At 37.1% G+C, this 25,634-nt stretch overlaps 1 protein-coding gene across 3 annotated transcripts in view; it reads left to right on the top strand.

The window, feature by feature from the left end:
- The window catches only part of TSGA10 (testis specific 10), a 153,110-nt gene that overhangs the window by 103,114 nt on the left and 24,362 nt on the right, over positions 1-25,634 (top strand). For all 3 annotated transcript variants that reach the window (XM_032352025.1, XM_032352023.1, XM_032352024.1), the window contains exon 16: positions 3,264-3,473. In XM_032352025.1, the coding sequence (XP_032207916.1) occupies positions 3,264-3,473 (210 nt within the window). The remainder of the gene's footprint in view (positions 1-3,263; positions 3,474-25,634) is intronic.

The following is a 25,634-nucleotide window of genomic DNA, read 5'->3' as shown; positions in this document are numbered from 1 at the left end:
TTACCCACTTTCTACCCCAGCTACTTATTGGTTTGGAAGCTATAGATTTTCAACCTAGTCTTTTAGAAGTTAAATCTGTAATATGCATATTTTTTAAAAGTCTATTATTAGTATTTCCAACTTTCCTCCTAAAAAATATGTGCTCCTAAGAATATTTGAATATTGAACACAGTATCCTGCTTACTAATGAATGTGTCTTCTTATGCTCTCTCTCCCACCTTACACAACCCCAATCTGTTATAATATAGTTGCATACTCTTATATTCACATTGGCTGTTTATAGCATTAAAAATAAATCACTACTCCTGTTTTTATTCTTTCAGTCAATGCTTATTTGTATCCACTTATATGTCTACAAAATTTTTCAACATTGCTTCTTGCATTCTATTTCTTACTTCTACATTCAATTTCTTTCTTGAGACTACTTCCTTTCTTTGATTTATGAGTTAATTTTCTCAGTCTTTGCCTGAAAATAGATTTATTTTACCCTTATTCTTGAGTATTAGTTTAGATGAGTATAGAATTCTGGGTTGTGGGTTATTTTCCTTTCATAACTTTCAAAAATAGTTTATTGAGAAGTCTGTTCTCATTCTAATTGTTTTTCTTTGTAAGTCTTTTGCCATTGTTTTCTTTTACGGTCTTCTTTTTCTCTTTGTAGTTTTACTATATATGTCTAGGTATTGTTTTGGGGTTTATCAAAAGGAATGGTTTGGGTTTTGCCATTTTTCAGTCAGAGTATTAATACTTTTAGTAGGTCTGGAAATTTTTAGATATTACTTATTTGAATATTATCACCTTTAAATTCACTCTACTCTTTCCCTCAACTTTTATAATATGCTTGTAGGATCTCCTAGTCTAAATGCTTGTTAATATTTTTATTATAGTTTCCATGTGTTTATCTCTCTGTGCTGATATCTCTCTTCTAGTTCATTCTTCTCTCTTCAGCTGTACTAGTCTGTTGATGCATTCATTATGTTTTTCATTTTCTTGATTGCTTTTCCCTTCTTTCCAGAAGTTCTATTGGCTCTTCTTCAAATTTTCTTGTTTTGTCCTAAGTCTCATTCTTTGAAGTTTCTTCTTTAATGTCTTTAATACTTATAAGCATATTTTTCATGTCTTCTAAAATATTTTAACAACTTGATGTTCTAGAGTTCTGTTCCTGCTATGTGTTATGTTGCTCCTACTCTCACTCATGGTGGATTAAGTCACCCCAAGTTTGTAAACTCCTTTAAAGGAGAATTTTCCTGCAGAATTTTTTATGGTCAGGAATATGGGTTTGCTTCTACAAAGGGATTCTGTGTTATCATTGGAATGGGACAAACTTTATGTTAAAGTTTAGAATTGGTAGTCAGTACTGTGCATCAGATTCCAAAACTGAATAAAGTTAGACCTAAGGTTTCTTACAGAATACATTTTTCCCCCTACTTAGAGAGTAGGAGAAGATAAACTTTCAGTTGTATCTCTGTGAGGGTGAGTGGATTTTTCCTCTGGAACCTCTTTTCAAGTGTTCCGGATTATGAAGAGGACCTAGTTCCAATTACCCATTAGTACTAACTTCTTTTTTCCTGTCCTTGATTCAGTGTTTAAGCACAAGCCTTTCACTGTCACTGGGTCTTCCTACCCCCAACTTTTAGCTTCAGGCCTTCTAAATTTCTTCCTTCTCTGAATTTGTTTTATCTTTGTCTTCAGCAAATATGAAAATTTATTTTTATTTTCTGCAAGCTCAGCTGTGAATTGTAAAATTTTTTTCTCTTTTACCAAAAGGTTTTCCTCTTAGCTTAATCAGCTATCTTACTAGAACCTGAAATATCCAGTATTAATCTTTTCAAGGCACAAAACTGATCCTATTACCTCCCTCTTTTTTTCCATGGATAAAGACTTAAATTTTAACCCAGCTTATCAGGCTCTGTCTTGTGAGTTTTTTAATACATATGCTATCACTCTTCTCTGTGGTCTCTTGAGTTCTAGCCATACAAGTTTTCTCTTTGTTGTTGGAGCATGTTATTTTCCCTCCCTCAACACATTCCCTCTGGGGTCTTTGAATTTAGCATTCCTTCAGTTTGAAAAACCACCTTCCCCAACCCACACTGTATATCTATCTACACACCATTCAAATCTCAACTCATGTGTCATTTACTCGGAGAAGACTTTCCTGACTTCTCTGACCCTCCTAGTCTGGATCACTTTACTTTGTTATATACTTTTTTTCTCTAGAAGTATTTGGTTAATATGTACTTATATAGCCATTTGTGTGATTATTTGACTGATGTATGGCTCCCTCATAGTATGGAAGTGTCATGAGAACAGAGACTATTTTGGTATCACTGGGTATGCATCTAAGCACATTGGCTGGAACATAGAATATACTAAAAAATATGAAATGGATGGATAGATGGATAGGTGGGTAGATGGATAGAAGGTTGTTTGAAGAATGACTGAGGAAGTAAGGGGGGGGCAGAATTGTGGCCAAGTAACTTCTAGGAGCAATTTTTTTGGTGTTTTGTACTTTTAAAAGCAGAAAAATTTCTTTGTCTCTCAGTTCTGTCAGCTTCACATAATAGCAAAAACTTTTCTGTAGGTGGCAGTGTACTTATGTAAGATATTTCTCTGAAACAAAAAAATAGGGTGGTATTATCTTGAACTTTTAAAAGCATTTATATAACTTGAATCTCATTGTACAATTTTTTAAAAATGCTCTTATTTCCCATAATGTGGATTAATCCTTAATTTATTCTAGTCTAGAGTCTTTTTCCCTTAGAGTTATTAGTAAGTACCAGAGAGATATCAGTCCTCATTTTATGATATTATGATTTAGGTGAACATGCCATTTAAGAATTGGAAAGTGGGTATTGTGAGTGAAACAGTGGTGGCTAATGTTTTATCTTTAACAACAATAATGTTTATCTTTTAGAATAATTGAAACTGTGGTAAAAATAGAACTACAGACCAAACATGTATGTATCTCAACTAACTTTCAGGTTGAAACTTTTATGAGGGGGGGAAGTTGTTTACTAAACACATTAAAATAATGACCAGTTGACCAGTTTACTCATGGATTTTATACACAGACGTTTGAAAGTCAAATTTGTTTTTCCCAGGGTGTTTCTGTATATACTATTACCACCTATATTGTATAAAGTTCCTTATAATCTCAGAGTACCATCAAAAGATTTTCCCCACTTTTCCATGTTTTAGTTTTTTCAAGTTAAAAAAATGTATATATATGTATGCAGATATATAAAATAATAATTTTGTCCTTGCAGCACTTAAATGCAGAAAGGTCTTATAAGTCCCAGATTTCTACCTTACACAAATCTGTTGTAAAGATGGAAGAGGAACTTCAGAAGGTTCAGTTTGAAAAAGTGTCTGCCCTTGCAGATTTATCTTCCACAAGGGAACTTTGTATTAAACTTGACTCAAGCAAAGAACTTCTTAATCGACAGCTAGTTGCCAAAGATCAAGAAATAGAAATGGTATGTAATACATTTTATATGGTTTTTTAAAATACTATTGTTACTATAAAGTTACTACAATTTTAGAAAATCAAATTCTTTTTTATAAAATATTATATCAAACCATGTCTATAAACTTTAGATTTTATTTCTAAAATCCAGAATATAAATTGATGACAGCTGTATTCCAACAATTAAAGAAAGTAACAGAAACTTTTTCTTTGAGTATGTAATGTTTACTTATAGCCAGAATAATTATAAAACACATTAACATAGCAATCAGCAAAGAACTGTGAAGTTAGGGTTTATTCAGCTAAACTATAACTTTAATGATATTCTTTTAGCCTAAATTTATTTAACTGGGTGGGTTCTTTTAAGCTATAATTCATTTGATTGTATATACTGACATTGTGCTTGCCACTGTGAACATAATTTTCAAAACAGGGTTGGACCTAGTGGATATTACGCTAAGTGAAATATATCAGAGAAAGACAAATACCAAATGATTTCACTTATATGTAGAATCTATAAAACAAAACAAATGAATAATCCAACCCATAAATACAGAGAACAAAATGATGGTTGCCAGAAGGGAAGGGTGGGAGTGGGGGTGGGCAAAATGGGTGAAGGAGAGTGAGAGATACAGGCTTCCAGCAATGGAATAAATAAGTCATGGTGATAAAAACTATAGCATAGGGAATGTAGTTAGTGGTATTGTAATAGGATAGCATGATGACAGGTGGTAGCTACTCAGCATAGTCTAACATAATAGAGTTGATGAGCCACTATGTTGTACACTTGAAGCTAATGTAACATCATGTGTCATATATACTCAAAAAAATAGAAGAAGAAAGAAAGGAAGAAAGAAGGAAGAAAAGAAAGGAAGGGGAAAGAAAAGGGAAGGGAAAGAATAAAGGAAAGGAAAGGGAAAAAAAGAAAAAGAAAGAAAGAGAAAAAGAAAAAGACAGGTCCTTGCTCTTGAGGACCTCCCAGTATTGAGATACAAATTGTGTGGTATGAATGTTATACTAATAAAAAATATTCAAGGTTTGAGAGAGGGAATTCCTAATCAGTCTATGTGTGTCAGGGAGGACTTCATAAGGAAGTACTACTGAGCTCAAAAGAGAGGAGGCATCCTATTCAGAGAGAACAACATAGACGATGGCATGGAGTTATAAATGAATTCTCGAGTGAATAGTAAGTGATTTACAATGGCATGCACAGGTGAAAGTGGCTAGAGTTGTATCTGGAGAGATCATTGGAGCCTGGATCCTAAAGGAATATGTGTACAAGTTGCAAAGGGTAATTGAATTTACCTAAAATAATAAAAAAAAATCAAAGGGATATATGCACCCCCATATGTGTCTCAGCCAAATTATGGCAACAGCCCAAGTGTCCACCAATGGATGAATGGATAAAGATATGGAATATATATACACAATGGGATATTACTCAGCCATAAAAAAGAATGAAATCTTGCCATTTGCAATGACATGTATAGAGCTAGAGAGCATTATGCTAAGTAAAATAAGTCAGAGAAAGACAAATACAACATGATTTCACTCATATGTGGAATTTAAGAAACAAAACAGATGAGCAAAGGGAAAAAAAAAACCGAAAAAGGCAAACTAAGAAAAAGACTCTTAACTGTAGAGAACAGACTGATGGTTACCAGAAGGGAGGTAGTGAGGGGATGGGTTAAATAGATAATGGGGATTGAAGAGTGCACTTATTGTGATGAGCCCTGGGTGTTGTATGGAAGTGTTGAATCACTATACTATTCACCTGAAACTAATATTACACTGAATGTTAACTAACTGGAATTTTAAAACTTTTTAAAGTCAATAAATTTTGGTCTTTACATTTCCAGTTTTTAAATTTTGTTAATCTACTATTCGCTAGGAGGATATGATGCATTTAAGAATCACGAGTCTGTTGATTTCTATAAGAATCCACTGTTAATATTTTATTAATGAAGTGGTATATGTAAGGATTTTCTGAGTCTTCCTTTAAATTATTTTTCTTATTTTAACAAGAATTTTTTTAGCAGCTTAACAAGAATTTTTAATGATGGAAGTAACTCATGAATATATTTTCACTGTAAAAATTCAAAAAACATCAATTTTTTCTTTAAAAATATTTTTTTACTTGCTGTTTTCAAATTGGAAAAGTAATACATGTTATTGCAAATGAAACAATATTAAGATGAAATGCCAGAAATATTATCTCAAAGCTTATTAAGATAATAATACACCATGACCAAGTAGCGTATATACCAGTAGTGGTACCAGTAATTTTCTTTAAGCCTTAAATTCATTACCCGTAGAAATACAATATATAAACTTGAAAGTGATTTATATGAATTTTTAACCATTAAGGATGTTTACTTCAAGTTTTGTAACTTTCTATTCTCATAGTATTTTTTCTATTTTTTCTTTTATTTTAAAATACATATTATATAACCTTTTCTATCTTAACCATTTTTAAGTGTACAGTTCATTTGTATTACATACATTCACATTGTTGTGCAGCCTTCACCATCATAACTCATTTGATCTTGTAAATCTGAAACTGTATCTATTAAACAATAAATCCTTATTTTCCCCTTTCCCCAGCCCCTGGAAACCATCATTATACTGTCTCTCTTTATGGTTTTTACTACTCTAAGTATCTCATGTAAGTGGATTTATATAGTATTTGTCTTTTTGTGACTACTTTTTACACTTAGCGTGATGTCCTCAAGGTTTATCAGTGTTGTAACGTATTACAGAATTTCTTTTTAAGGCCGAATAATATTCCATTGTATGAATATACTACATTTTTTCTTTTTTAAAATTTTTATTTATTTTTTAAATTTCTTTTCATTTTTCCAGAATTCATTGTTTGTGCACCACACCCAGTGCTCCATGCTGTACGTGCCCTCTACAATACTCATCACCAAGCTCACCCAACCTCCCACCCCTCCAAAATCCTCAGTTAATTCCTCAATATACTACATTTTTAAAAAATTATTAATCATAGACACTTGGGTTGATTCCATGTTTTAGCTATTGTGAATAATGCTGCTATGAATGCGTTTACAAATAGCTCTTCAAGACTTTCAATTCTTTTGGATTTATACTCAGAAGCTGGATTTCTGGATCATATGGCAATTCTATTTTTAATTTTTTGAGGGAATTTTGTACTGTTTTCTACAATGACTGCATCATTTTACATTCCCAACAACAGCACAAACAGGTTCCTGTTTCTCTATATCCTTGCCAACATTTATTATATTTTAGGTTTTTTTACCCTGTTCTTTTTTTAAAAAATTTATTTATTTTCAGCATAACAGTATCATTATTTTTTCACCACACCCAGTGCTCCATGCAATCCATGCCCTCTATAATACCCACCACCTGGTACCCCGACCTCCCACCCCCCCACCACTTCAAACCCCTCAGATTGTTTTTCAGAGTCCATAGGCTCTCATGATTCACCTCCCCTTCCAATTTACCCCAACCTCCTTCCCTCTAACTCCCCATGTCCTCCATGCTTTTTGTTATGCTCCACAAATAAGTGAAACCATATGATAATTGACTTTCTCTGCTTGACTTATTTCACTCAGCATAATCTCTTCCAGTCCCGTCCATGTTGCTACAAAACTTGGGTATTCATCCTCTCTGATGGAGGCATAATACTCCATAGTGTATATGGACCACATCTTCCTTATCCATTCATCTGTTGAAGCGTATCTTGGTTCTTTCCACAGTTTGGCGACTGTGGCCATTGCTGCTATAAACATTGGGGTACAGATGGCCCTTCTTTTCACTACATCTGTATCGTTGGGGTAAATACCCAGGAGTGCAATGGCAGGGTCATAGGGAAGTTCTATTTTTAATTTCTTGAGGAATCTCCACACTGTTCTCCAAAGAGGCTGCACCACTTGCATTCCCACCAACAGTGTAAGAGGATTCCCCTTTCTCCACATCCTCTCCAACACATGTTGTTTCCTGTCTTGCTAATTTTGGCCATTCTAACTGGTGTAAGGTGATATCTCAATGTGGTTTTAATTTGAATCTCCCTGATGGCTAGTGATGATGAACATTTTTTCATGTGTCTGATAGCCATTTGTATGTCTTTATTGGAGAAGTGTCTGTCCATATCTTCTGCCCATTTTTTGATATAATTGTCTGTTTTGTGTGTGTTGAGTTTGAGGAGTTTATTATAAATCCTGGATATCAACCTTTTGTCTGTACTGTTATTTGCAAATATCTTCTCCCATTCTGTGAGTTGCCTCTTTGTTTTCTTGGCTGTGCAGAAGCTTTTGATTTTTTTTTTAATTAATTAATTTATTTATTTGACAGAGAGAGAGATCACAAGTAGGCAGAGAGGCAGGCAGAGAGAGAGAGAGAGAGGGAAGCAGGTTCCCCGCTGAGCAGAGAGCCTGATGCGGGACTCGATCCCAGGACCCCGAGATCATGACCCGAACCGAAGGCAGCGGCTTAACCCACTGAGCCACCCAGGTGCCCCAAAGCTTTTGATTTTGATGAAGTCCCAAAATTTCATCTTCGCTTTTGTTTCCTTTGCCTTTGGAGACATATCTTGAAAGAAGTTGCTGTGGCTGATATCGAAGAGATTACTGCCTATGTTCTCCTCTAGGATTCTGATGGATTCCTGTCTCACGTTGAGGTCTTTTATCCATTTTGAGTTTATCTATGTGTACAGTGTAAGAGAATGGCCGAGTTTCATTCTTCTACATATAGCTGCCCAGTTTTCCCAGCACCATTTATTGAAGAGACTGTCTTTTTTCCACTGGATATTTTTTCCCGTTTTGTCGAAGATTATTTGACCATAGAGTTGAGGGTCCATATCTGGGCTCTCTACTCTGTTCCACTGGTCTATGTGTCTGTTTTTATGCCAGTACCGTGCTGTCTTGGTGATCACAGCTTTGTAGTAAAGCTTGAAATCAGGTAACGTAATACCCCCCCCCCCGCCGTTTTATTTTTGTTTTTCAACATTTCCTTAGCGATTCAGGGTCTCTTCTGATTCCATACAAATTTTAGGATTATTTGCTCCAGCTCTTTGCAGAATACTGGTGGAATTTTGATCGGAATAGCATTAAAAGTATAGATTGCTCTAGGCAGTATCGACATTTTAACAATGTTTATTCTTCCGATCCAAGAGCATGGAATGGTCTTCCATCTTTTTGTGTCTTCTTCAATTTCTTTCATGAGTGTTCTGTAGTTCCTTGAGTACAGATCCTTTACCTCTTTGGTTAGGTTTATTCCCAGGTATCTTATGGTTCTTGGTGCTATAGTAAATGGAATCGATACTCTAATTTCCCTTTCTGTATTTTCATTGTTAGTGTTTAAGAAAGCCACTGATTTCTGTACATTGACTTTGTTTCCTGCCATGTTATTGAATTGCTGTATGAGTTCTAGTAGTTTGGGGGTGGAGTCTTTTGGGTTTTCCATATAAAGAATCATGTCATCTGCAAAGAGAGAGAGTTTGACTTCTTCATTACCAACTTGGATACATTTTATTTCCCTTTGTTGTCTGATTGCTGTTGCCAGGACTTCTAATACTATGTTGAACAAAAGTGGTGAGAGTGGGCATCCTTGTCGTGTTCCTGATCTCCACGGGAAGGACGCAAGCTTTTTCCCATTGAGGATGATATTTGCTGTAGGTCTTTCATAGATAGATTTGATGAAGTTCAGGAATGTTCCCTCTATCCCTATACTTTGAAGCGTTTTAATCAGGAACGGATGCTAGATTTTGTCAAATGCTTTTTCTGCATCAATTGAGAGAACCATGTGGTTCTTCTCTCTTCTCTTATTAATTTGTTGTATCACATTGATTGATTTGCAAATGTTGAACCATCTTTGTAGCCCAGGAATGAATCCCACCTGGTCATGGTGGATAATCTTTTTAATGTGCTGTTGGATCCTGTTTGCTAGGATCTTGTTGAGAATCTTAGCATCCATATTCATCAGAGATATTGGTCTGAAATTCTCCTTTTTGGTAGGGTCTTTGCTGGGTTTGGGGATCAGGGTAATGCTGGCTTCATAGAAAGAGTCATGAAGTTTTCCTTCTGCTTCAATTTTTTCAAACAGCTTCAGGAGAATAGGTGTTATTTCTTCTTTGAAAGTTTGGTAGAATTCCCCGGGGAATCCATCAGGTCCTGGGCTCTTGTTTTTTGGGAGGTTTTTGATCACTGCTTCAATCTCATTACTAGATATTGGTCTATTCAGGTTGTCAATTTCTTCCTGCTTCAATTTTGGGATTTTATAGTTTTCCAGGAATGCATCCATTTCATCTAGGTTGCTTAGCTTATTGGCATATAACTGTTGATAATAACTTCTGATGATTGTTTCTACTTCCTTGGTGTTTGTTGTGATCTCTCCTTTTTCATTCATAATTTTATGTATTTGAGCTTTCTCTCTTTTCTTTTGGATTAGTGTTGCCAATGGTTTATCGATCTTATTTATTCTTTCAAAAAACCAGCTTCTAGTTTCATTGATACGTTCTACTGTATCTCTGGTTTCTACCTCATTGATCTCTGCTCTAATCTTGATTATTTCCCTTCTTATGTGTGGAGTTGGTTTGATTTGTTGTTTATTCTCCAGTTCTTTAAGGTGTAGAGACAGCTGCTGTGTTCTGGATTTTTGAATGTTTTTGAGGGAGGCTTGGATGGCTATGTATTTCCCCCTTAGGACCGCCTTTGCTGTATCCCATAGGTTTTGGATGAAGTGTTTTCATTGTCATTGGTTTCCATGAAATGTGTCAGTTCTTCTTTGATCTCCTGGTTGATCCAAGCATTCTTAAGCAAGGTGGTCTTTAGCTTCCAGGTGTTTGAGTTCCTTCCGAACTTTTCCTTGTGATTGAGCTCCAGTTTCAAAGCATTGTGATCTGAGAATGTGCAGGGAATAATCTCAGTCTTTTGGTATCGGTTGAGTCCTGATTTATGACCCAGTATGTCATCTATTCTGGAGAAGGTTCCATGTGCACTTGAGAAGAATGAGTATTCTGTTGTTTTAGGGTGGAATGTTCTGTATATATCTATGAGGTCCATCTGGTCCAATGTGTCATTCAATGCTCTTGTTTCTTTATTGATTTTCTGCTTCGATGATCTGTCTATTTTTGAGAGAGGCGTGTTAAGATCTCCAACGATCAGTGTATTCATATCAAGATGACTCTTTATCTTGATTAACAGTTTTCTTATGTAATTGGCTGCTCCCATATTGGAGGCATAGATATTTACAATTGTTAGATCATCTTGGTGGATAGTCCCTTTAAGAATGATGTAGTGTCCTTCTGGATCTCTGACTACAGTCTTTAGTTTAAAATCTAATTTGTCTGATATGAGAATCGCTACCCCAGCCTTTTTTTGAGGCCCATTGGCATGAAAGATGCTTCTCCATCCCTTCAGTTTCAGTCTGGGTGTACCTTTAGGTTCAAAATGGGTCTCTTGTAGACAACATATGGATGGGTCCTGTCGTTTTATCCAGTCTGCAACCCTGTGCCGTTTTATGGGCACATTTAGGCCATTCACATTGAGGGTGATTATTGATAGATACGTTTTTATTGACATCGTGTTACCTTTGAAGACTTTCTTTCTGTAGATTGTCTCTATATTTTTGTTCAATGCTATTCTTGGGCTTTTTCCTCCTTTAAAGAAGCCCCCTTAATATTTCCTGCAGTATCGGCTTGGTAGTTGCATAGTCTTTTAAGCCTTGCCAGTCCTGGAAACTCTTTATCTCTCCCTCCATTTTGAATGTCAGTCTTTCTGGATAAAGTATTCTTGGCTGCATGTTCTTCTCATTCAGTGTCCTGAATATATCTTGCCAGCCCTTTCTGGCTTGCCAGGTCTCTGTGGACAGGTCTGATGTTATTCTGATGGGCTTTCCTCTGTACGTAAGGATCTTCTTTGTCCTAGCTGCTTTCAAGAGGTTCTGCCTACAATTATAATTCTTCATTCTTACTATTAGGTGTCTCGAGGACTTTCGAGAATCTGTAATCCTGGGGGGGAACCTTTCGGCCTCTAGTACATAAACGCTGGTTCCATTCAAGAGATTTGGAAAATTTTCATGAAGAACTTGTTCCACTATATCTTCTAGATTTCTTTCTTTCTCCTCCCCTTCAGGGATTCCAATAATTCTGACGTTAGAACCTTTCATGGCATCATTTATTTCCCTGATTCTGTTTTCGTGGCTTCTTAGCTGTTTGTTCCAGGCTTTTTCCTGATCCTTTCTCTCTATCTGTTTGTCCTCCAGATCACTAATTCTATCTTCTGTCTCAGTTACTCTAGCGTTGAGAGAATTTAGATTAGTTTGGAACTCATTGAGAGCATTGTGAAGCTCATCCCTGGTAGCTTTCAGCTCTTCCGTAATATTGAAAACATGATCTCTGGTCGTTTTCAGTTTGGCCCTAATCAATTCCGTTTGGTCACCCATGGCTTTCTCCAACCTAGCTATTGCTTGGATAATTGTTAGCCTGAATTCTTTTTCCAACATATTGTCTATGTTGATAGCCATTAGCTCTGGTGCAGAAGGTCCATCCTCTGTATTTTTCTTCTGTTAGGCATTCCTCCTCCTAGTCATTTTGGTGAGAGATGGCTTAACGGGTGTAGCTGGGTGTATCGACTGTGGTGCAGTCAAGGTGCACCCTGGAATGCTTCTGAGCAATCAGGGTTCCCCACCCAAATGAGAGGAAAAAGAAAAAAAAAGATAGAGGGAGAGAGACAGGAAAGAAAGGTGTCCAAATGGGCCCCACGGTAAGATTTATGAAGTATACAAACAGACACAGACAAACAAAAAGACTGATAAAAGTGTATGACAAGAGAAAAAAATATATATATATATTTGCATATATATATATATATATGCAAATAAAGGAAGAACCTCGTCAAAAAGAACCCTGAGTGTAAGATTTATATACTATCAGGACAAACACAAAAACACAGAAATACTGGTGGAAGAAAAAGATGGGAGAGTGCTTGTAAATTCTCAGTGTGGGTGAGGAAGGTTATTTTGCTTCTTCCTGGATGTATCTTGGTATCTTTGTTAAAGGACTCAACTTTCCTAAGATAAGAGGGGATTAGGAATTGATTTACCTATAGGGGTGGCAATGATTGGGGAAAGGGGATTACCTTGAAGTTTAACTCTATATGAATATTAGAAAATAAAAATTAAAAAAGGAATAAACTAAAGTAAACTAAAATTAAAAAAAAAGAAATTTAAAAAATAGAAATGCAAAAGGAAAACACAGTGTATGTATCAAAAAGTTCAGGTTAGAAGGTTATTATGGAATTTGATGTACTAGACATCTCACTGTGATGGTAAATAGGTTAAAAAATTATCTATATAATAATAAAAAATTAACTATATAAAAAAATGAGCCAGAATAGTGGGATCGAATTAATAATAAAAATTGTCCTATGAAGTAGTGGTGGTTGTTCTCTTGTTGTCTTTTTTTTTTTCTTTTTTTCCTTTCCTCATTGGTTTTCTGGGGAAGGGGACTGCCATGTGGGTTTTCAGTCCCTGATGTTCTCTCAGCTAAGTCCTCCCGCCCCCCTCAAGGGGGTGGGCTCTGAGGAAACTGGTTTTTTCAGGCTTTTGTTCTCTGGAGGTTTTTATATTTGTTCACTTTTGTTTTTCTTTCTCACCTTGACCGCTTTTGATGGTTTTTGTAGGTTTAGAGGAAAGCAAACTGCACCTGACCTCCCTCTCAGAGAGAAGCCTCAGTCTGGCTGCAGAGCCCATATAAATCCCCCCTTGGCCGCTGGCAGAGCAGGTTCCCAGTCACGGTCCCTGGGGACTCAGGATTTTTTGCTTGTACCCAAAACCACAGCAGCGGCGCCTGTCTGGGCAGCTCCAGACTGCCAGAGAAGTTCCAAGCAGGGATCACACACTGAGATTTTCCCGCTGGCCCGGGCTAAGAGTGCCTGGTCTTTCCAGGTCTGAGAGCACCGGGCTGGCATTTGTGTGCACCTCTCTCAGGGGAGGGCGCTGGGCAGGACTTGGACTCTGATGGCACAGCAGGACACTTGCGTGGGGACTGCAAAAAGGCTGTGCTTCTGTTGGCTGGGGAGGCTCCCAGCCTCTCAGGGGAGCCGGGCGCCATGCACTCTCAGGTGCGCTGGTGGTTCAGGGACCGAGACCTGGTTTCTCTGCCGCACTCTCTCTGGCTCTGCACCAGGGGTGGCTGTCCTGGGTCTGGGGACTTAAGCCCCAACCCTAACAACCCTATTCCTGAAATTTCCCCCAGGTGATCCTTTGCTCTTTTTGAGTGCTTTCTACCAGACTCCCGAGTTAATGCTAGTCCCCAGGCGCAGGGCACTCTCGTATTGGGGTATTACTTTCCAACGGGTCACCTCTGGTGGCTCCCTCTCCCTTTTGTTTATCTTCCGATATCAGTCTTTCCCGACTTTCCCACTCTGCTTTACCTGCCCACTGGCGTCTTCTGCTCCAGTAGAGATCCAGACATGTATAATTCTGATCTCAGGCTGATTTTGTGGGTGATTGGAGATCTTTGGAAGGTAATCAGCTCACTTTAGGGTGCAGGTTGAACAGGCGCCTCCTCCTATTTCCCCGCCATCTTGTCTCCCCCTGCCTACCCCTATTTTATATCTTTTTTCCCCTGTTCTTGATAATAGCTATCCTAGTGGTTGTGAAATGGTCAGGCTAAGTCTAACTGTATTTTAAAATACTCCTGACATAAATTTTTTGCCTTAAAAGTTAGTTACTTATGTATATATGTTTACCCCCATTTTAGGCTATAGTTTCAAGTGCAGGGACCATCTTATTTACATTTGTATTTCCTCAGCTATGTGTATAGGCTATAATCAAATAATTTTGTAAATTAAATTTTGATTTTGAGATAATTATAGATTCACATGCAATTGTAAGAAATGATACAAAGTATCATTTACCTGGTCTCCCCAATTATAACCTCTTGTAAAATTATTGTATAATATCACAACCAGGATGTTGACATTGAATCAGGCAAGATATGGAACATTTCCATCAAGGATATATCATGTTGCACTTTTGTAGCCCTGTCTTCTTCCCTTCTATCCCTACCCACCCCCTTAACCCATAGCAACCACTAATCTAGTCTTCCTTTCTCTAATTTTATCACTTCAAGAATGTTACATAAATGGAATCATATGGTATGTAACTTTTTGGGCTTGGATTTTTTCACTCAGCATAATTCTCTGGAGAGTCATCTAGGTTATTGCATGTATTAGTAGTTCATTCCTTTTCATTATTAAGCAGTATTATGTGCTTTGGGTATAACACAGTTTGTTTAACCATTCATGCATTGAATACCTGGGTTATTTCTAGTTTTTAGATCATACAAATAAAACCATTGTAAACATTGTCTACATGTTTTTGTGTGAAACTTGTCTTCATTTCTCATTAAATGCCCAGAAATGCAGCTTTTGGATTATATGGTAGTTGCATAATTCATTTTTTTAAAAAGTGCCAAACTTTTTTCCCCCAGTCTATACCGTTTTGCATTCCCACCAACAATATGTGAGTGATCAGTTTTTCCACATCTTTGTCCATAGTTGGTGGTGTCGCTATTTTTTATTTTGACCATCCTGATATAGGTATAGTGCTATAACATCGTCCAGTTGCATTTTCCTAAATTAATGAAGCAGACCATATTTTTATATGATAATTTGCCATTTATATATCTTCTTTGGTGAAACAGCTCTCTCTATCTTTTGCCCATGTTTTCAATGAATTATTTACTTTTTTAATGTTGAATATTAAGCATTCTTTATACATCTTAGATACTGGTCCTTTATCAGATATGTGGTTTTTAGATATTTTCTCCCAGTATGTAGCTTGTGTTTTCATCTTCTTATCAGCATCTTTCTAAGAGCAAAGTTTAAGTTTGGGGAATGTGCAGTTTATCAGTTTCCTTTTATGGGTTGTGCTTTTGGTTTTAAGTCTAAAAATTCTTTGCATAGCTCTCAATCCTAAAGGTTTTTCCTAGGTTTTATTCTAAAAATGTTATAGTTTTATGTTTCACATTTAATGCCATGATCCATTTTGAGTCAGTTTCTACATAAGGGTGTGAGTTTTACATCAAGCTTCACTTTTTTGCCTATGGGTGTCCAATTGTTTCAGTACCATTTGTTTGTAGCTTACTATTGTCATAGTATTTTTTCTAAAAATTACTCCCTCCATTAAATTGATTCTTTACATTTGTGAAAAATCATTGGACATACAGAGTGGGCCTATTTCTTGTTTTTCTGTTCTTTTACATTTATCTATGTGTCTGTCTCTTCCCTAATACCACACAATTTTTATTACTGTAGCTATATAATGTCTTTAAATCAAGTAGACTGATATTTTTTTCAAGTAGACTGATTTTGTCCACTTTACTCTGCTTTTTCAAAATTTTCTTAACTATTCTAGTTTCCTTGCCTTTCCATATAAATATTAGGATATTGTATATATTTTCATAAAAAATCTTGTTGAGATTTTGATAGGAATCACATTAAACTGGGGAAGAAATGACATCTTTACTGTATTGAGACTTCCAATCCATGAATATGGCATGTTTTATTTAGATCTTCTTTGATTTCTTTTATCAGATTGGTGTAGTCAGCATGTAAGTTCTGTATCTGTTTTGTGAGATTTACAACTACAAAATGTAGAATACTTCTTTTTTATTTGAGTTACCATAAATGGTATTGTAGTTTTAATTTTGCTAGGAATATGTTCATTGCAAGTATATGTAAGTATTGATTTTTGAATGTTTATCTTATATTCTGTGACCTTACTGAATTCACTTACTAGTTCTAGTGGTTTTTCTGTAGATTCTTTGCAATTTTCTATATAGATGAGCATGTTATCTGAAGATAAGAATTTTATTTCTTCATGTTCAATCTTTATGCTATTTCTTGCCTTATTATACTGGTTAGTACTTTAATGCTATGTTGAATAAGAGAGGTGAAAGTTCTTGCTTTATTCCAGTCTTAGGGTAAAAAAGGAGTCAGTTTTTTACCATTAAGCATACTGTTACCTGTCAAATTTTGTAGATGCTTTTTATTAAGTTGGGGATATTTCTGTCTATGTCTGTATTTCTGAGAGTTTTTATCATGAATGAGTATTGAATTTTTGTTAAATGCTTTTTCTACATCAATTAATATACTCATTTTTTTCTTTAGCCTCTTGTTATGATAGATTATACTGATTAATGTTTGAAAATTGAGCCAGCCTTGCATTCCTGGAATCACTCAGATGATTTTAAACAAGGAAGTAGAGGTTAAGGGGAAAAGATCTATATATCTATCTTCATTCTCCAGTGAAATTATTTAAAGCACTAGAATAAGGGTTTTAGAATCTTTTACAGTCTTAGTTTACTTTTCTTCTTAAAAAAAAATCATTTTGGTTTGTAACCCACCTAGAAGCTTTCTAGGTGTAATTTGAAAATAGTCCCTGTACTCAGAGCAGATAGATAGATCACAAAAAGAGACAAGCTGCTCCAGACTGATAGGTGGCAGTTTTATTAAGCAAAGGAAACTTACATATGAGGCTTGTCTTGGACAGAAGAAGGATGAATGGATCCTTGCACTAACCTACCAAATCTTAAGCATTTATAAAGAGGTCCTAACTGAATTCAGTCATATACTGTGTGGGTATTTTCAACATTGTATCAATATACCACCTCTGTGTCTTTGGAGCAGCCTCTGGGAATGGGAAAGACAAATAGAACCCACATTTTAGGTATAGGGGAGAGGGTAGGGAGTCTTTGAGTATCTAGGTCCAGTTCATAGGTCAATTGGTAGTCACATATTTATGAGGATGTTCCCCAACACTGAGATATGTATAACCATACCAATTCACCCAGGTCTTGGTTTTCTATTTTTCAAATAAATACAGTATATCTGTCTCTTATCTAACTCTTCTTAAGAGGAATGTCAAGAATATGAATTCCAAATTTACATCCTTTAATGCTCTTTAATTAATACTTGTATTGTAGATGATTTTCTTAGGAATAATATGGGGCGCCTGGGTGGCTCAGTGGGTTAAAGCGTCTGCCTTTGGCTCAGGTCATGATCCCAGGGTCCTGGGATCGAGCCCCACATCGGGCTCTCTGCTCAGCAGGGAGCCTGCTTCCTCCTCTCACTGCCTGCCTCTCTGTCTGTGATCTCTGTCTGTTACCAAATAAATAAAATCTTAAAAAAAAAGAATAATATGAAATGTGCTTTGGAGAATCTCATATAATTTTTAATGAAACAAAAGATTTTTAAAAGTATAATAATCTTCTTAGACTACAGTGAATCTCAGAAACTAAAACTAGAATGAGAACTATTCTCTTATTATAAATGTTTTGCTATATTTTCTTCAAGCTCTTTTCTTTTCCTAACCAGATTTTTGTGTTCATTTACATATTTGCAATAGTAGCATATTAAATTTAGTATTCTACTTTTCACTACTTCCCTATTGCTGGGCAGTAAGAATTTTTCAGATTTTTTTTAATTTTTTTTTATAAACATATATTTTTATCCCCAGGGGTACAGCTCTGTGAATCACCAGGTTTACAAACTTCACAGCACTCACCAAAGCACATACCCTCCCCAATGTCCATAATCCCACCCCCTTCTCCCAAACCCCCTCCCCCCAGCAACCCTCAGTTTGTTTTGTGAGATTAAGAGTCACTTATGGTTTGTCTCCCTCCCAATTCCATCTTGTTTCATTGATTCTTCTTCTACCCACTTAAGCCCCCATGTTGCATCACCACTTCCTCATATCAGGGAGATCATATGATAGTTGTCTTTCTCTGCTTGACTTATTTTGCTAAGCATGATACGCTCTAGTTCCATCCGTGTTGTCGCAAATGGCAAGATTTCATTTCTTTTGATGGCTGCATAGTATTCCATTGTGTATATATACCACATCTTCTTGATCCATTCATCTGTTGATGGACATCTAGGTTCTTTCCATAGTTTGGCTATTGTGGACATTGCTGCTATAAACATTCGGGTGCACGTGCCCCTTCGGATCACTACGTTTTTATCTTTAGGGTAAATACCCAATAGTGCAATTGCTGGGTCATAGGGCAGTTCTATTTTCAATATTTTGAGGAACCTCCATGCTATTTTCCAGAGTGGCTGCACCAGCTTACATCCCCACCAACAGTGGAGGAGGGTTCCCCTTTCTCCACATCCTCGCCAGCATCTGTCATTTCCTGACTTGTTGATTTTAGCCATTCTGACTGGTGTGAGGTGATACCTCATTGTGGTTTTGATTTGTATTTCCCTGATGCCGAGTGATATGGAGCACTTTTTCATGTGTCTGCTGGCCATCTGGATGTCTTCTTTGCAGAAATGTCTGTTCATGTCCTCTGCCCATTTCTTGATTGGATTATTTGTTCTTTGGGTGTTGAGTTTGCTAAGTTCTTTATAGATTCTGGACACTAGTCCTTTATCTGATATGTCGTTTGCAAATATCTTCTCCCATTCTGTCAGTTGTCTTTTGATTTTGTTAACTGTTTCCTTTGCTGTGCAAAAGCTTTTGATCTTGATGAAATTCCCAATAGTTCATTTTTGCCCTTGCTTCCCTTGCCTTTGGCGTTGTTCCTAGGAAGATGTTGCTGCGGCTGAGTCGAAGAGGTTGCTGCCTGTGTTCTCCTCAAGGATTTTGATGGATTCCTTTCGCACATTGAGGTCCTTCATCCATTTTGAGTCTATTTTCGTGTGTGGTGTAAGGAAATGGTCCAATTTCATTTTTCTGCATGTGGCTGTCCAATTTTCCCAGCACCATTTATTGAAGAGGCTGTCTTTTTTCCATTGGACATTCTTTCCTGCTTTGTCGAAGATTAGTTGACCGTAGAGTTGAGGGTCTATTTCTGGGCTCTCTATTCTGTTCCATTGATCTATGTGTCTGTTTTTGTGCCAGTACCATGCTGTCTTGATGATGACAGCTTTGTAATAGAGCTGGAAGTCCGGAATTGTGATGCCACCAACGTTGGCTTTCTTTTTCAATATCCCTTTGGCTATTCGAGGTCTTTTGTGGTGCCATATAAATTTTAGAATTATTTGTTCCATTTCTTTGAAAAAGATGGATGGTACTTTGATAGGAATTGCATTAAATGTGTAGATTGCTTTAGGTAGCATAGACATTTTCACAATATTTATTCTTCCAATCCAGGAGCATGGAACATTTTCCCATTTCTTTGTGTCTTCCTCAATTTCTTTCATGAGTACTTTATAGTTTTCTGAGTATAGATTCTGTGCCTCTTTGGTTAGGTTTATTCCTAGGTATCTTATGGTTTGGGGTGCAATTGTAAATGGGATTGACTCCTTAATTTCTCTTTCTTCTGTCTTGCTGTTGGTGTAGAGAAATGCAACTGATTTCTGTGCATTGATTTTATATCCTGACACTTTACTGAATTCCTGTCTAAGTTCTAGCAGTTTTGGAGTGGAGTCTTTTGGGTCTTTTCCACATATAGTATCATATCATCTGCGAAGAGTGATAATTTGACTTTTTCTTTGCCAATTTGGATGCCTTTAATTTCCTTTTGTTGTCTGATTGCTGAGGCTAGGACCTCTAGTACTATGTTGAATAGCAGTGGTGATAATGGACATCCCTGCCGTGTTCCTGACCTTAGCGGAAAAGCCTTCAGTTTTTCTCCATTGAGAATGATATTTGTGGTGGGTTTTTCAGATTTTTTGTGTGTATAAAACAACATGGTATTATTTTGCTACATAAAACTTTTATCACATTTTGCATTATATTCTTTTTTAAATTTTTTATTTTTTATAAACATGTAATATATTTTTATCCCCCGGGGTACAGGTCTGTGACATTGGGGAGGGTATATGCTATGGTGAGTGCTGTGAAGTGTGTAATTCACAGATATTTTGGCAATTCACAGATATTTTGCTTTATATTCTTAAGATGCATTCCCAGAAGTGGGAATTTGGGCATATATAGTCAGAAAGCTCTCAGAAAGTTATGAAACACAATTAAAAAGAAACTAGTGGTGCTCTCATGGGCAGATGTTCTGAGCATGATGTAGCAGAAATGTCTTCTCTTTGATATCAGCCATAGAACTGAGATGATGAAGTGAATGTCATCATGTGGAAATCATAGCAAGGGGACGCACATGTGCTGCTGCTGTGGCTCTAAGGCCTACCACTTTTAGAAGTCAATGTGGCAAATTATTGTTGCCCTGCCAAGTAGAAGAGAAAGTATAACTTGAGTGCAAAGTCTAAAAGGTGAAATACCACTGGGACCAGTTCAATGAGGCATGTAAAAGTTGTATATCAGAGATTCAGGCATGGATTCCATGGATTCCATGAAGAAGCAACACCTAAACGCAGAAGGGCAGCTGTTGCATTATCCAGTTCATCCTAAGGATTTCAGCAATTAGTCATGCAATAAAACTTTTTTTTTTAAAGAAAACTAGTAACTTCATGATAATAAGAAGCAAAACAATATGCTACTTAGAAGCTTAATAAAGAACCATGGAAAGTGATAGCTAAGAGTCCCCCTTTAGAGTTAGAGCAAGCCTTAAAGACTTATCCCTAACGTCTGGCAAAGGAGTCCAAATTTAATTGGATCAGACTGTAAAGCAATTTATACCCATAGGCCATTGTGAAATCAATAGAGCAGTTAGTCAACAATTAATGGAGACTAGCATTTAGATGATAGCAATAGAAACAGACCAGCTAGAAACTTAACAGGAAGATCAAGGAGAGAAACAATCAAAGATAGCCTGACTAAATCCACTGTCATCTCAATAGAAAGCTTTAGAGAGACTGTAAACATGCTGATGGTAAATGAGTCAGAGTGATTATGGATATACCCTGAGGAATAACACCAGAAGTTGTACACTGCAAGGGAAATAGACTTCATGGGAACTGTCCAGGGAAAGGAAGGGAGGGAAGGAGGCAGGGAGGAAGGAAGGAAAGAAGGAAAGAAGGAAGGAAAGGAAGATAGGGAAGGAAGGAAAGCAATGAAGGACTACAATAAGTCCTGACATGGAGAGGATCAGTATTCAGAGTTGTTATAATATAGAATCTTAAATGCCCAGTGTTCATCAATGACAAGAATTTGACTTTCAAAGAAATAAGAAAGTGTGACTCATCTACAGGTAAATAAAGCAAGCAAAAGAAACTGCCTTTGAGAACAGTTCATAATTCCCATATCATTATTATTAATCTCTACTGCTGACACATTGTCATCATACATTCCTTTACTTCTTTAAACATGGTTTCCTGTAGAGTTAAGGTAGAGGAATAGGGAAGCCATAAGTTTGTCTCATCTCTCGAACACAGCTAGATAACTATCAAATCACTCCAAATACCCAAGAAATTGACCTGAATACTGGTAAAACAAACTGCACATGTAGAGGTAGAAAATAGGAGTTACAGAGAGTTGATTTGAGGGAGAAAAGAACTGTAGGTGCTGCAGGGAAGTGGGAGCCCTGATCACAGAGAGAAGGATGAGAGAGAAAGAGTTAAAGCAACACACAAGGGATTGCACAAGAAAAACTATTCCTCAAAACTATTGATTGGGAAAAGGAGAGGGGCTGCCTACACAAGTAGTGGTGCTCAAAGTCTGAAGCTTTAGAAGCCTGTGCCATTGTCACAGTAATGACTGGTGGGCTTAGCAGTGCTCCAGTGAGGAAGGAGGCTAGAGATCAGGAGCAGACAGTATGGTTTGAGGATCCCCTTGGTCCCACAGGGAGAAACATTTGCCCTTCTTGGAGTGCATTTGGGAAGGGTGGCATGGCCTCTCTGGGAACAAAAGAGCTGGCAGGCACTAATGTGCTGCCCTGCTTACTGGCATAGGAACAAAGAAACTGGTTAAGGGCAGCAAACCTGGGTGCTAGCTTTTTACTGTGCTTTAACATAAACTCTGAACCACTGCGTGGTCATGCAACTGCTTTTCAGGGACAAGCCAGCACCAGCAACAGCATGGCAAGACCCTCCCCCAGCAGATCAGTGTGGGTCCCTAAAATTTGGAGTTTTGAACCTAGCTGCATGTCTGAGATAAAACACATGAGTACTCTGGCAGGCAGACAGATCAGACACAGACAGGCAGCAATCTGATGAAAGCTGGGGACACAAGGGGAGAGATTGTTCTTCTGTGAGGGCTTCTTGAAGAGTGGTGGGAGCAAACTCCCTGGTCTGGGGTCAAGAGAGAGTGGCATCACCCCCTGCCAAACCCATCAGCACTGACCAACTTGACAGCAACAGAACACCCCCCCAGTGGATGCTGGCCCTACTTAAAATAAGACCCACCCCTTTGTGCCCTGCAGGTGCATCTCCATAGGGCAAGTCTGCTTGAAAATCAGCACAGCAGGCCTTTCCCCCAAAAGACCAGCACAAACCCCTTGCACACACCAAGTCATAGAGTGTTGCAAAGCTTCAGGTCTAAGGAAAATAGAATCCATCTTCTTTTAACAAGTAGACCAAAACACACCCAGTTAAAACTTGGCAGAGTGGACAAGGTCCAGACACTCCCCCAGTGCAGGCAAGAAGAAGCTCTGCAGAGGACTGACCTGAGGGAAAGAGCAGCCAATATAAAACAGCAGAGTGCACACTTTGAAACACTTCCTGAAGCACCAGGCCCAGCACATATAGGACCTCTTCTTAACATAGCCATTACTCTCAGGAGCAGGAATGTAACAGTCTTTCTTAAAAATCACACACAAAAAAGTGACCTAAGCAAAATGACAAGTTTGAGGAATTCACCCCAAAAGAAGGAATAAGAAGTAATGGCCAGGGATTTAATCAAAACAGATATAAGTGAGATTCTTGAACCAGAGTTTAAAACAACAATCATAAGGATACTAGCTGGGCTTGAGAAAAGTGTCAAAGCCACGAGAGAATCCTTTACTGTGGAGATAAAAGAACTAAAAAATGGTCAGTCCAAAATAAAAAAAAAAAGTGCTATAACTGAGATGCAAAACTGACTGGATGCAATGAGGATGAGAATGGCTGAAGCAGAGGAATAAATCAGTGATATAAAAGATGAAATTATGGAAAATAATAAAGCTGAAAAGAAGAGGGAAGGAAAAGTATTGAATCATGAATGTAGCCTTAGGGAACTCAGTAACTCCTTAAAGCATAATAACATTTGTATCGGGAGTCTCAGAAGAAGAAGAGAGGGAAAAGTGGGCAGGAAGATTATTTGAGAAAATTAGAGCTGAAAACTTCTCTAATTGGGGGAAGAAAACAGACATCAAAATCTAAGAGGCACAGAGAGCTCTGATCAAATTCAACAAAAGCTGACCTCCACTAAGACATTTCATATTCAAATTCACCAAATACACAGACAAGGAAAGAATCCTGAAAGCAGCAATGGAAAAAAGTCCTTAGCCTATAAGGGAAGACAAATTAGGTTTACAGCAGATCTGTCAACAGAAACTTGGCAGGCCAAGTATATTGTATATCAATATACAATAATCAATTACATCTCTATATACAAGGTACAATCCAAAAAAATGAAAATAAAACAATTCCATCAGATGAGATTGCATCAAAAGGGATTGCACCAAGAGGAGATAAAATGCTTAGGTGTAATTTTAACAAAAGAAGTGCAAAATTTGTACTTTACAAAACATTGCTAAAAAAAATTTAAAGAGGACCTAAGTAAATGGAAAGACATTCTGTATTCATGGATTAGAAGATTAAACATTGTTAAAAAGGCAGTACTACCCCCAAATTGATCTATAGATTCAATACAATGCCTATCAGAATCCCAGCTGGTTTCTTTATAGAAATTGGCAAGGTGCTATGAAGTTCAAGTGCCCCAGAGTAGCCAAAACAATCCTGAAAAAGAACAAATCTGGGGTACCTGGGTGGCTCAGTTGGTTGAGCATCTGCCTTTGGCTCAGGTTATGATCTCAGGGTCCTGGAATCAAGCCCCACATTGGGCTCCCTGCTCAGCAGGGAGTCTGCTTTTCCCTCTCCACCTCCCCCTTGCTCATTCTCTCTTTCTCAAATAAAATCTTTTTAAAAAGAGGTAGAGTGAGAAGAAAAAGAATAAAATCAGAGAACTAACACTTCCCAATTTCAAAACTGGCTATGGAAGTACAGTAATCGAGGTAGTGTAATACCAGCATGAAGAAAGACATACAGGCCAGTGGAACAGAATTGAGAATCCAGAAATAGTGTTAAGTTTGTGCTCAAATTATTTTCAGAAAATTGATGCCAATACAACTTAATGAGGGAAGAATAGTCTCTTCAGTGAATGGTTCTGGGACAATTGAACATCCACATGGAAAAGAATAATGCTGGATTCTTACCACATACCATATGCAAAAATTAACTTAAAATAGATTATAGGCCTGAATGTAAGAGCTAAAATTATAAAACTCTTAATGAGAAAACATTAAGTAAATCTTTGTGACCTTGGGTTAGGTAATGCTTTCTTAGATCCACATCAAAAGCACAAGCCACAACAGAAAAAAATAGATTAAAAGGATTTCCTCAAGTTTCCCAGCATCATATGTTGAAAAGACTGTCTTTTTTTCCATTGTATATTCTTTCCTGCTTTGTCAAAGATTAGTTGAGTGTCCATTTCTGGGTTTTCTATTCCATCCTATTGATCTGTCTGTCTTTGTGCCAGTGACAGCTTTGTAATAGAGCTTAAAGTCTGGAATTTTGATGCCTCCAGCTTTGGTTTTCTTTTTCAAGATTTCTTTGGCTCTTTGCGGTCTTTTGTGGTTCCATACAAATTTTAGGATTATTTGTTCTAGCTCTCTGAAAAATGCTGGTAGTGTTTTGATAGGGATTGCATTAAATGTATAGATTGCTTTGGGTAGTTATAGGCATTATAACAGTGTTTGCTCTTCTGATACATGAGCAGAGTGTTCTATTTGTGTCTTCCTCAATTTCTCTCATAAGTGTTCCATAGTTTTCAGATTGCAGATCTTTTACTTCTTTGGTTAGTTTTATTCCTATGTATCTTACGGGGTTTGGTGCAATTGTAAATGGGACCAATTCCTTGATTTCTCTTTCTGTTGCTTCATTGTTGGTGTATAGAAATGCAGCAGATTTCTGTGCTTTGATTTTATATCCTACAACTTCGATGAACTCCTGCATCAGTTCTAGCAATTTTTTGGTGGAGTCTTTTGGGTTTTCTACAGGTATCATGTCATCTGCAAAGAGTGAAAGTTTGAGTTCTTCTTTGCCAATTTGGGTGCACTGTATTTCTTTTTGTT

Source organism: Mustela erminea, chromosome 7 (genome assembly GCF_009829155.1).
Source record: "Mustela erminea isolate mMusErm1 chromosome 7, mMusErm1.Pri, whole genome shotgun sequence".
Lineage (NCBI taxonomy): Eukaryota > Metazoa > Chordata > Mammalia > Carnivora > Mustelidae > Mustela > Mustela erminea.
This window is presented reverse-complemented; position numbering and strand designations above follow the sequence as displayed.